At 30.9% G+C, this 13,669-nt stretch overlaps 1 protein-coding gene across 5 annotated transcripts; it reads right to left on the bottom strand.

Moving 5' to 3' along the window:
* Positions 1-147: 147 nt before the first annotated feature.
* Positions 148-4,298, bottom strand: LOC140977411 (3-hydroxyisobutyryl-CoA hydrolase-like protein 5). Of its 5 annotated transcripts, none has more exons than XM_073442159.1 (16): positions 4,146-4,297; positions 3,470-3,514; positions 3,217-3,300; positions 3,056-3,124; positions 2,910-2,973; positions 2,726-2,799; positions 2,546-2,629; positions 2,213-2,297; positions 1,859-1,944; positions 1,482-1,603; positions 1,340-1,406; positions 1,162-1,260; positions 969-1,070; positions 828-869; positions 424-530; positions 148-310 (listed from the first exon to the last, which is right to left on the bottom strand). In XM_073442159.1, the coding sequence occupies exons 2-16, from the start codon at positions 3,500-3,502 to the stop codon at positions 265-267; spliced, it is 1,164 nt and encodes a 387-aa protein (XP_073298260.1). In that variant the 5' UTR covers positions 3,503-3,514; positions 4,146-4,297; the 3' UTR covers positions 148-264. The 5 variants fall into 5 exon arrangements, with proteins under 5 accessions (XP_073298260.1, XP_073298266.1, XP_073298279.1 ...); XM_073442165.1 differs by having other exon boundaries at positions 4,170-4,279; XM_073442178.1 differs by lacking the exon at positions 4,146-4,297 and adding an exon at positions 4,013-4,037.
* Positions 4,299-13,669: the final 9,371 nt, after the last annotated feature.

The raw sequence follows: 13,669 nt of genomic DNA, 5'->3' as shown, positions 1-13,669 counted from the left end.
AATAACTTAATGTTTTATTGTTCACATTATACGATGTGTTAATTTGACTGTGACAGTGAATGCATCGGATTCAGCCCCTGAAATCTAGTTAAATTTACTCAAGATAATTTGAGTATTGGACCCATATCAACATATGTTTGAAAACTCTAAACAAATAACCATTACTTTTATTTGAGCCAATCTCAAACTTTTAAATTTCTTAGAATTTATCAGTTTCCTCACATTTAAAATTCAAAGAAGCAAAGCCAGCGACTAAATTTTCATTTACACAGAATTTGCATAGGATGAACCTTCATATTTTCCTTGCCACCTGCGAATATTTCAAAAATCAAATAGTACAAAAAAGTTAAGTTAATTGTAACTTGTAAGCAAAGAAGCTTGTGGGAAGGGGAAGTGAAAGGGAAAGCAATAAGCAGACACAACCTGCAGTCCTCTTCATTTGGAATCTTGAGCTCCAGATCCTCTTTAAATGGCAGAAACACCTCATTGATTTTGTCAATGTTTATAGCTTCAAGATTTGAGGGCTCCCACTGCAGTTGTTTTGAGAAAATAAGGTGGTGGGTAAGGGAGACGAGACACCAATTGATGTTCTTGATAGTTTTATTCGGAAGTTCAATTCTATAGGTTCACATACTCTCAACTACCAATGTAATTTTTCTGCTTCACCTGTTTGATTACACCAAGCATGAACCATGACCTGATTGACCATGCAAGGCGTACAACATATAATGAACAATTGAAAATCTAGCTAGTACAGGAGAAAAATATTTGAACTACAAATGTTTGGTGATATACGTTTATATAGAGAGAAATACAGAGAGGCGTACTTTTGGGGCGTTGTCCTTGTCAATTGTGAGAGCTCTGATACCCTTTGTAGCAGAAAAGTTTTAAAAAAGGGGCTCGTTTAGATGCTCCGAAAACTAATGGAGTACACTTCATATCAGGAGAAGTTACTTTGTGAGTCATACCTCGTAAACGTCACCGGATATCATGATCCTAAGAATATTCATTGTGATTCTGAACTCTTTCTTCAGGCATTCAGCCAGTGATTGCTTCCTTCCTTCACGAATCTACAGGTTTTCACAATCACCATGAGTGGACAAGATTTAGAACTGTTCCCAATCATATTGCTGCAGAACTGAGGTTTGGCAGAATCATTACCGACTGTAGTGTTATCTTTAAAGAGGTTGGGGATGATCTCTTTAAGCTTTTGAGGAACGGAGCTATCCAACCATTCCCCTCTTTGCTTGCTTCAACTTCCTAATCATGTACGTGTAGATCACTTAGACGTTAAAGATTTTAGAAAAAGCTATACAAATTGGAAAATAAAATCACTTACAAGTGATACTATGATCTCCTCCACTGACTCTTTAGAAAAACACTCATCAATGACTGGGAGTCTCGCACTACATAGGAACCAACTCGTAAATTGGGAGACTTTTCAAAATAGAAAAATAATCTCCGATGTTTGTCATCATTACTTGTTCAGGATACTGTTTTCATCAATCTGACAGGAGATACTCCATTCATCGATGACAGGTTTAACAGCATTCACTTCCCCACTATTCAAACCGATCAGGCATTTCTCTAGCTCAGGTAATTTCTGAGCCAAAAATGGCATGTATAAAGTTAATACAAAGATATGGTGTGAAAATCTTCATGTGCGGTATAACCAGTGCCTCAAAATCAATGGGGTGCAGTTCTTAATTGGATATTCGAGTTTTTATCAGAGAAATAGCTGAATTTCGAATATGAGGCAACATTGTTTCCAACGAGAATGCAGGCCCAGAGGTGTGACAAAAGGTATTGAAACCCTTGCCTAATACTATGGAAGCGTATAAAAACATGAAGATCTTACCTCAGACGGCACAAAATGAGTAGCCAAACCTGCTGCAACCAATTCTTTACCACTCAGCCTTGCCCCAGTCAAGCCTAAAAATTCCCCTACACATACAAAGATATTAGCCACTCATTTGAGCACTGTCGGAGCTAAGCAGTGACCGATAAGGCTGTCACCCTCCCCCATCCCTAATTTTGTATTTTCATACATCAGAGTATATTTTTCTACATAAATATAAAATAAAAACTTAATTATGTCCACTTATTTGAATCTTTTTGATTTCTACTTTTACCCTCCTAAGACGAATTTAGTTGAGGAATAAGCATGGAAATACGACTTCTTTTTTTCATTTTTGCTTGCAATATGAATTACCTAAATGCCCCTGAAGGCGGGGAAGCATGTATGAAAATCCACAGTCTGTATGAAAGCCTATGCTTGCTTCTGGAGTCGCAAAAACCTATTTCAAACACATACGAAGTCAAATCACGATGACTCAATGAGGAGCAGACCCAGGAAACTGGAGACAGGGAGAGACAAGTAGAGAGAGCGATTTAATGTACTTTGTGGTGGTGAAACTTGCATTAAAAAACCATACATGAATTTTAACTTTTTTCCTGTGAGGGGACACTCTTTCCCTTACTAAGCACCTCCTTGGACTCAATATATCAGAACCTACAGACAAAAGCAAGGGATAAAGGTACTCACAGTTTTTTCCGTGACAACAGAGAACTTCATCGGGACCATGAAGGATGCGCCTCCACCCATGGAAATTCCATCAACTAAAGCGACCTTGCAACATCAAAAACCCCGAGCTCTACATCACAAACTCTGCTGATAAACTAAAAATACGATGTTGTTTTGTTAATAGATAACACATGTTAATACCAGTGTTTTCTTGTATGTATGGATATGATTGCAAAGCCAGTACATCCTGTAAACTACTTCAACACAAGGGTCCTCTGAGAGCAAAAGGAAAAAGAAAAAAATGTCACAATTAAAATTCTAGTGGTCTCAAAGCTACAAAAGGCAAGAATCATATTCTCTTATAAATTATGATGGATCCAACTACTTGACATCCTCCCATCGTAGAACATTTTCAAATCCCCACCAGCAGAAAAAGCACGACCAGATCCCTGAAAAACACGAGAAACTTTAAAAATACATTCAAATTCTTGAATTAAGTTAGACATCCTCTGAGATCACTCTGAACTTAACCTTGAACAGTACAAGCGCTGCCGTATCATCTTTCTCCCATTTTTCCAGAAACTTAGCTAGCGAAGCAACCTAAAAATAACCAAGATATTTCTTCATCAACTTTAAAAATATATATATATTTGAGTTGTGAAAGAGAACAAAGACTAATGCTTTGAAGATACCATATCGGAAGAAATGACATTCAATCGACGTGGTTGATTCAAGGTAATCAATCTTACGCGACCAGTTTCCTCAGTAAGAACAACCTAGCAACCAATTCAATCACTGGTAGATTATTGAATTTGGAGGCATGATATTGACAACTAATTAATGTACTAAACTGAAAGCAAAATTACTGGTACGAGACACACAGAGTAAATGAATCAGATTTATTTATTTTACAATCTGAGAGCTGAAGCTTAGACTGAAAATTACCTCTTCACCTGCCTTCACAATCTCTTGAGCCATCTGTAGCCTCAGCTGAAAGAGATAACCAACAAGAAACAACCAACGAACATTAGAAGCCAACAGAATGAAATTCAGACAAAGCTGCCGTAAAATGAGGGCAAGAATTAACCTGCAATAGCAACTACGAGATTCAGGGTGGCAGTTTATACAGGGATGATAGTTGATTTAGTGATTAGACAAAGCTTTTCAGTGTACCCTTTAATTAGATTTGGGTTTATATTAACTTATCACATATGCATTCTTACAATAAAATATTTTCACGTCTTTTCAGTATTCAAAACTATCATCTCTAACAATGTTACTCTATTGCATAAATTCTTAAGCTAAATTGCGCATCAGCAAACGATAAACTTCTTGCGACACGATTACATCCATTCAAGACAAGTACATATAATCTTCGACAATATTCCAATACAAGCCCACAACCCAGAACAGATAATTAGCAAAAATTATTTAAACAAAAGAACCCATTCAAGAACGCCAAAAGCAAACAACCAACGAAATAACTACCAAGTTATTCCCCTAATCAAGAAAACGCTATCCATTTTCTCGAAATACATCGAGCATGAAAATCACAAGCATAAGATAAAAGAACAGCTTAAAAAAATCGAAATTTCAACAGCAATTAGAAAGTCTGAGTTACTAGTTGCCAGCAAAAAGAGTAAACTCTTTGGCTTGTCGTTCCTCTCTTCAATGAAAAAGTTCAGTGACGACATTAGGTGGGCTATCATTTTAATGGAATTTCAGTCGAGAAGAAGATCGACCAACCCCCAAATGTGTTTGGTAGGTAAGGCCAACCAAAACATCAAACACTGGCTTTTAAAAAATGTACTTATTTATGTTTATTTTGCCCATATAAGTTCGAGATCAATTATAACAAATTTTTTCGTTCAGTAAATAAATAAATTATTCTATATTATAGTGCATATGATATTAAAAAAATAAGCGTAAGAAACCAGTAATTTCAGATATTGCACATGTTAGTAGATCGACTAATATGGTAGTCAATAAAATTGCTTGTTTTGTTTCTTCCACCCATCTAATCGTTTGTCTGGATGAATGCTGAGTTTTTCTATTAGTTAGTTAAGCTTGTAATGAATTATTATTCTTGATATAATTACAAGTTTCTAATTTCTATATATATAAAAAAGAACTTCAATTCAAATTTTAAAAATAGTCGATGTTTAAATATAAAGAAATAATTAAAAAAAGGAATGAAATTAAGATTTTGAATCTATGTTGGTGAGCTGCTAATTAGTTAGAGGTAGTTGAGAAGTACTCATTTCTTTGTACAGATATAAATAGTTAAGACTCAAACTGTAAACACATGAAGAAAAATTATATCTTCATTCATTTCATCTCGAACATTGATCCATTAATGGAGTTCTACCATTTGATCTGTGTACAAATTAACATGGTACTATCTATAGCTTTTCTTCCGCCATTGATCGGTATACATGTCTTTCGCTTTCTTATGGATATTCCAACTTCGAATTTTGGCTTCAACGACATGTTGTTTCTACATCTTTGTGATGCTCCGGGTGTTTCTCTTGTTGTTGATCCGTTGATTGGCTTCGAGAATCAGGGTATTTGGAGTGGGGCATGAAGATTGCACTACATGCTAAGAATAAACTCGGATTTATCAATGGTACTTGTCGAAAACCAACTACAAATTTGATGGAAATTTATAGAGTCTTCGGAACGATTCTGGCTATAAAATTATATTTTTTTTAATCAAATCAAAAACACAGCGGAAGCGATTATATAATTTCATAAATTATAATCGAATATATGAATAAAAATTAATGATGAATTTAAATAAAATTATTTTCTAGAAAAACTTACCTCTTGTGTTTTTCTTTCTTTTTGTGAATCTGATATCTTTAGAAACCACAGCCTTCCAGTACAATCCTTTCTATCGATACGGTAGTGTGTGGACACTCATAAATATACAAACTTAGAAATCAAATTTTTTATTCTTTCAGAGAATATATTATGCTCGAATATATTTTCATCAAATGAAAATATTTTCTCAAGATGACTTTTCTTCAATTTTTCTTATCCCTTGAATTGTATGTATTGTTCTATATAAATAATTGAGATTCAACAGTAGCAAATTGATTGTTATAGAAAACCATTTTTCTACGTAAGTTTTAATCATTTATAAGGCCAATTGATTGCCTTGATTTTTAAAACAATGAAAACAATTTTCTCACGTTTAATTCAATTTTTTTAAATAATAATAATATACAAGTTGATCAATTTTGACTACTTTTTTTTTTCCAAAAATCAATTGCCTCTCGTATTTGAAAAACGTGTATGTCCATTTATGATATTATCATGATAACTAAATTTATAATTATCTAATAATTATAATTTAAATATAATTAATAACTCATATTTAATTATATTTATATCTAAGCCTTTGATGATATGGAAACAAATTTCCATTATCTCGTGTGATTTCTAAATTTCATTTCTTATCCGTCATTAATTTGAAAAACGTATTGGGGACCATGGACTCATAATTAGAAGCTCCAATAAATTAGATAAATAATTAAACTCTTTAAATAATTTACCCAACTTATCAATTCCATATTTACTCCACTAAAAATATGAAATTGCACTCTTCTTCATTATGAAATATTTACTCTACAAAATAAGTAGTCAATTGATATAATCATTTCATATGAATTAATCCACCATAGACAATTTATAATTGAAGCTAGGAATTTTTTGTTTACCTTTCAATTACTTTTTATCCTCATTTACCATTAATTCACTAGTTAGTGGTTCAATTTATAATTCAATTATAAATTAATTGGGCCCACACTCAGCTCTGTAATTAACAAATGAGATAATTATCTTTCTGCTTCTCGCAAGAAGGAATGGATTCCATGTATGTGAATTCATATTCTCAGCCATTAATTTCAAATGTAAATCTAAAATGCAAATATTGAAAATGCATAATTGCAAACTTTAAACAAGAAATTTTAGAATCACATTGAAATGAACATGAGTCTATAATCACATCAGGATTCAGATTTATTCATATATGATCATCTTTATGATTTAATTTAAATTTCATAGTAACAACATAATTTATTATGAAATGTCTAATTAAATCGGTCCAAGTCCTACATAATCTCATTATATATAAATGCCCTCATCTAGACGTCTCTACATCGACAGTCCGGATAAGACGATCACATTCTTAATGTTCATGGGCCGCATTGGTGATGCTTTAATTAAAGGTCCTATAATTTAATTAATTTCATCACGGAATTAATTTAAGTTTATTATCCATAATTTTTAATCCTCTTGTATATATAACTTTTATATATACTAAAATCATGGTTACATCCAATAAACTAGATATTTTTCTATGATATTTAAGACAATAAATTTCATGTAAATATGTTGAATAATAAATTTCACTTTTATTAATAATATAAAAACATAGTCTAATTACAATGTTTTTAGGGCACTGTTCCCAACAAAATTCTCCCACTCTTTATCAATGGTACCGTTGCAATGCATTGTTCTCTGTTATGGCATTCGAAGTCAGATTCTCTTGATGAATCCACTTCCTTATGTGAGTCAAGTATATTCCCTCTCAGTCAAGAGGAAACGAATTTGAATGTGATGGCTTTCCAACCAATAGCAGATGCTCCCATGAATGTTTTTTTTACTCATCTTCATCCAATCAATCTGACGCTATTAAATGTGATCAGTGAATTGTACCAGGACATACAAAGGATAATTGTTTTCGAATGATGGATTATCATCCGTCGAGGTACGACACCAAAAATTCCCTCAAACCAAATGTCATAAAGTTTATGAAAATATATATATAAAAAAAAATTTGTTCTCGAAATTCAATTTTTAAAGAATAGTTGAGATGTGTTTTTTTTGGTGATTTTGAATAATAGAGAAACTTGTTCAAAAACATTTAACTATAAAAAAAGTTTCATAAAATAGTTGTTCAAATACATATATATTCTTAAAACGACTTTTAAAACATTTTTAAAAAAAATTGGAAAAAAATATTTTTATAAAAACGTTTATAAGTAATTGTCTAAACGGAACATGATTTAATTACAAAGAATCTTAATGATTTTAAATAGATAACTAATACAATATATTATTAATATTTTTTAAAATAAATATCTGATAAAACTTGCAAAAGATATCAATGTTAAGTTATCTAATTTCTACCACACATAGTCGTTTATTTATTAACTAATTAGTTAATCAATATAATCTAATCTGTAATCGTGGCTATTAATTACATGTGCATATATATATTTTTTGAAATAATTTTATTAATCATGATTACATTAATTTGACCTTCACGAATAAATTTTTCTAGTCCTGTAATACTTTTCCCTTACGTTAACTGTGTTGTTATAATAGTATTTTTCATTAGTCCAAGGTAGTTGTGTCGTGACAAAAAGTTACTCTACTAAGGTATCGTTTGGTTTGCTTGATTAAGTGGGTTTATTTTTTTTAAACCCACTTAATCACTCGTTTGGTACGTTTTTTATTTAACCAAGTAAATTCCTCATATGAATGATTATGTTATATTAGGTAGGTTAAAATAATACATCATCACCCCTAAGATTATTTATCTCACTCTTAATCCATCATATTTTTCCAATTTTACCCTTCTCCTAAATTCAAACTCACCACCACTTCCTTCCACCGACCGCCCACCGGCAACCCCCGCCAAAGGCCGACCACCGCCGCCGGCAACCGCCGACCTCCACCGACAACCTCCGCCGCCACTTCCGGCCGACCACCGTCGCCGCTTACGGCCGTCCACCACCAACCGCCAACCCCGCCGTCGCCGCCGACCACCGACCACCGCTTCCGGCCGTCCACTGCCAGCCGCCGACCCCGCCACCGACCACCGTCGTCGCCGCCGACGACCGACCACCGCTTCCGGCCGACCACCACCGCCGGAGTGGAAGAAAAAAAAAGAAGGAAGGGCAATTTTGTCCTTTCATCAAAAAATTCAAAATTATCCTACACTTAAAAATCTTACCAAACAAAATACTATTTTACACTATATATTACATTTCTACTACAATCATTTTCTTTATCATTTACATACTAATCATTTGTTTATTGTTCAATTCAAACTTATACACTGCTACATCCTGAGAAATTTCCTGCAAATTGCAGGTGTATTTTTTTTATAATATTCAAATCTATTGTGGTCAATACAAGCAATCTGAAAATTTAATCAAACGCCAAATGTACGCTCTTATATATATATATATATATATATATATATATAGAGGTGGAGGTGGAGGTGGAGGTGGAGATGTGGGGGGAGGGGGAGGCGGAGGTTGTGGTGGTGGAGGCGAAGGTTGCGGTGGAGGTGGTGGTGGAGGTGGCTGTTAGTTTTGTAATATTAGTAAATTAGAGTTCTATTGTATAAAAAAATGTTTTAAGGTTTATATATGTGTTGAATTATGGAATATTAACACGAGGTTTGAATGGGAAGTTATGGAGTTCTCATGTTTAGGACAATCATACGATGGTCTTGTCTTTTTTTTTTTAATGGATAAGTATATTTGTATTAGATTAAAGTATATCTTGTTGTTTGTGGGGTTCAAATTTGAGAGGAAAAGCAAGAAGAAAACAAGGAAAATTGATTGTAGAGGCAAGTGTTGAACACTTTCTCCTTAAGAAAAATTTGCCCCTCACAATGTGCTAGAGGTTGGTGGCAATTTTCTCCCAAGATACAACTACAACACTTGAATAATGAGCACTTAAATATTCAAGTTTTATCACAAGAAAATGAAGGAACTCTCTCTTGTTGAAGAAAGGAAGAAGAAAAATATGCAAATGATGTGTATGTGTGTTTGATTTTCAATAATCAAACATTTAATGTTTTTCAAATGAAAAGACATGAGCTTTCATTCATAGGGGTGTCCCTTGGCCATTGTAACTGACCACAATCATCAAACAATGCCAATGAAATGAACAAATATTAGAAAAACTCGAAAGGACACGAAAAAACGCGAAGGGACGCGTGCAGGCGCCTGCGCGCTCACGCAGCCGGGCGCTCTCAGTAGTGCTGCTGGCAAGCGCACTGGCAGGCTCGTGCACCTGCGCGCAGATCTGCGCCTGCTACTATTCACGACCTTTTTTTTCGTCTCTTACATGTTCCAACTACTCGTTTGAAGTTCTTTCAACATTCGATTAACTTGTTTCGAGTTTAATTCAGAACCACTATTCGTTCATTAAGCTTCGTTCTTCGTTTCGAATTTTTCTAATCAAACACATTGATTAATTTACTTAATTTTCATTAATTAAGCATCAAAATTTTCCAACATATCTATTAGTTATTTAATTTAATTTTTGTTCGCATTAAAATTTCGGAACTTCAAGCCTTTCATGTCGTTTTCTAAACAGAAATCCCCCACACAAAACTACTATATGCAATAAATTACCGAATATTAGTGTTAATTGTATAAAGATTTTATGTTATATATTATTCTACATTTTCATATAATTTTAAATGCATGGTTAAGCTCCATCTTGATATATGGCATATTAAATAAATAAAAAAAACATCATTTAATTAAATTAAATATAATAAAAATGTCATTGTATTCTGTTTCTTTTTTATAAGTATAACCTTTTTTCAAAAAAAAAAAATTCGAGATATTTTAAAGCTTACAAATTCCAATAAAAGAAAGGGAAATAAGTTGTACTAACCCATTGAAAACCTCTATTTTAAAAAATAGTATTACTTAAAATTTTATAATATAGCCTTACATCATTTAAATATCCTAAAATATCCCTCTTCTACCATTTTCTTTATCGTAATTTAATTTTGGGTTTGAAAATGATAAATTTACCATAATAATTATTAAAGTCTTGAATCTTTTTTATGAGGTGATTTTTACATTTTGATTTTATTTTGATAAATATTTATTTATATTAGTAATAGTAAATTAATAAATTATGAATGTTTAGTATGAATTAAGGTAATATTTGGTCAATTTAATATAAAAACAGTAAATTCATTATAATACAATAATTATAACAATAATAACGAGAGCTATCATTATTATTCATCATTATTTAACTTTTTATTAGCTTTTTATTAAATAATATTTTTTATATTTAAAAATAAAAAAATGACTCTGCATTAACCATCGCATGTAAACTGGGGCACTTTAAAATCTAACCCTAAGCAAATTAAGCAAATTTTAATTTTAAATATTAGTTTTTTAGAATTCAAAATTTGATAAGTAACATCCACTTAAAAAAATTAATTAATTAAAAAAATGAAACTTACCAAATAGAAATGAGAGAAAGGAAAGGAAATGAGTTCTTATTCTCTCCATTCTTCTCATCCTTCTCACAACTATTCTTCTTTTCTCCATCCTTCACTCATTAGTCTTCTCTTCAATTTTTTTTCTTCCTCTACATTAAGCAAGACAGTAGAAGTTATTAATTTTGGCTGACATGGCAGCCAAGAAATTCATTAGAATGAACGTCATTATTTCGCAAGTTGCGACGGTTTTTCGTAAGCCGTCGCAACTTGAAAAGCGTCGCTACTTGCAACGGTTTTTTAAAAAAGTCACTAATTACGACGGTTTTTTAAAATAGCGACGGTTTTTGAGGTTTTTTAAAATAGCGACGGTTTTTGAGGTTTTTTAAAATAGCGACGGTTTTTCAAAAACCGTCGCTAATTAAGGCATGTTCTGAAGAAATTTTTCATTTCTTAATAATATTTTAATGAATATTGGAATTAAGTTATTTTTAAAATAATAATAATACTATTTATTTTTAGTAATATTTGTGTAAAATTTTAAAAATATTAGAAAGATATTGAAATAATTAAAAAGAAAAAAAATGAGTAAGTGGACAGTGGGACCCATAAATAATGAAAGTTGATATTAAATGAATGTGGGTGTGAGTTAATAATGGGAAAGTGTTAATGTAATGAATATGTGGCTCGTGGACCCCATAATTTTTGAGGAGATGGAGAGTTATTAATATGGATTAATGAGAACGGATGCGGATGCCATTAGTAATCATGATTACATTAATTTGACCTTCACGAATAAATTATTATAGTCCTGTAAGACTTTTCCCTTACGTTAACTATGTTGTTATAATAGTATTTTTCATTAGTCCAAGGTTGTTGTGTCGTGACAAAAGGTTATTCTGCTAAGTACATGATATAAGAATTTGTTTGTCTGTGAAAAAAATAAAATAAATATTTATATGTATATATATATACGTACTGTATGGAAAAATATACAAAATTTAAATTAAAATATTTGTGAAAGTGTCACATTATGAATGACTAGTTTTTCACCCGTGCGATGCACGGACAATTATTTTATCTAATTGATTATTAAAATTAGTATGTATGATAATTTGTTTACTTTCTCTATAATGTGACTTTCATAATATAGATCTTAACAATGAAAAACTGAATAAAAAAATCATTTTTGTATTTCGGCTGAAAATTAATATAACGCTTGTATTAGACAATGAATGACATAATGTGATTATCAATTATATCGTACTCACATATAAATTTATGTACTATGTAAAAAACAATAACTGTAACAAAATAAAATAATAAACATGATACAAACTTTTAATGTGTTTTTAATTTCAATAAATAATTTAAATTAAAATACAAATAAACTAAATGGATTATAGATAATATAATTAGAAAATAAAAACAAATTACAAATTTTGAAAAACTCCTTTACATACAACATTTATCGTTGAATTTTTCGGTTTGTTATCACTATCACATATCAAAATTTTTAGATCATTAGGATTCGTAACTCTGGATACAGCAACATACACTTGACCATAACTAAAAATAGGGTTCTTCAAAAAAAATGCTACATGAGACAATGATTGCCCCAGACTTCTGTTGATTGTCATTGCATATGATACAATCAAATGATACAGTATTTGTTGAAATTTAAAAGGAAGCCTTAGATTAGAAGGCGTCAATGACATTCTTGAAATAAACACTTTATGACCTACATTACTTCCAGTAAGAATTTTTCCTTCCAAAACATGGTTTCCGAGCCTTGTCACGATCAATCTAGTGTCATTGCATAATTCAAGAGAATGATCAATGTTGGAGATAAAGTACTTTATTTAATTAAAAAATCATACCATTTGTAATCTCACTTAACGGAGATATTGATGTTGGAATCAGTATCTTGAATGAACCATGAAAACTAAATTGTTGAGATACTCTGGCTCTCAAATCCATATTTTCTGTTTAAATATTTACAACAAAAAATAATTAAAATAAATAGAACTAATTCTAAAAGAAACATTTATAATGATAACTCACAAGATAAATGTATTCGAGTAAAAAAAATAGTAATTGATATTTAATATAAATTTATTTAACATGGATTATTAACAATAGCCTACTATACAACTTCAAAATCAATTTTGGCCGTGAAGTAATTTAACTAACAAAATTGGCATGTTGAGTATGTCAAATTCCATACATATATTTTAATTTTAAATATGTTAATTAACAGTTTTTCCTTGTTTATTTTGCATGAATAAAAAATAATAAAATGGTAGTTTATATTAAATTGACATACAATTATTTTTTAATCATATATATTAATTCGGAAATTGTTGGTCTAAGATTAAAGTTGATATATTGAAGAGAAAAATGATTTTATACTATCATTGAAATAAATATATTAGATCTCAAAAATAAAATCAAATTAAAAATTAGTTCATCTAAAATATAGATGAAAATTTTTAATTATAATAACCTTACATTTATATATATGTGTCATTAATTTTAAATTAATAAAATGATTTCAATGGAGCACAATTTTTGAAACATGTTTCAAATTTTCAGAATTCATATTTAAATTTTGAATAACAATTTGAATTTGGTTTATAATTCTCAGAATGGAATTTAATTTATGGATTTGAAATTTAATTTAATTTGATTTTTAATTCCAAGAAGAGATTCAATTTTCAAGAAGATATACACACAAACATTAATATGCAGTTTTAATAATGAATTAAATATATTTAAACAGTTATTATAATATATCTTACCACATTTTTCGTTTATTTCTTTTTTTAGAATGTCATTTAGGCGGGAACTTACTAAATCTACCAGACAACTAT

Source organism: Primulina huaijiensis, chromosome 1 (genome assembly GCF_012295235.1).
Source record: "Primulina huaijiensis isolate GDHJ02 chromosome 1, ASM1229523v2, whole genome shotgun sequence".
NCBI classification, from domain to species: Eukaryota; Viridiplantae; Streptophyta; class Magnoliopsida; order Lamiales; family Gesneriaceae; genus Primulina; species Primulina huaijiensis.
Note: the sequence above shows the minus strand (reverse complement) of the source record. Positions and strands in the feature narration are given on the sequence as shown.

What these genes read in the sequence shown, in the direction of transcription:
- LOC140977411 (XM_073442159.1), bottom strand. Translation starts at nt 3,502, where the DNA reads ATGGCTCAAGAGATTGTGAAGGCAGGTGAAGAG. An exon ending in TTGTGAAGGCAGGTGAAGAG is followed by an intron (nt 3,301 to 3,469) that starts GTAATTTTCAGT and finishes ATTGGTTGCTAG; the next exon opens with GTTGTTCTTACTGAGGAAAC. An exon ending in TAAAGATAACACTACAGTCG is followed by an intron (nt 1,071 to 1,161) that starts GTAATGATTCTG and finishes GAAAACCTGTAG; the next exon opens with ATTCGTGAAGGAAGGAAGCA.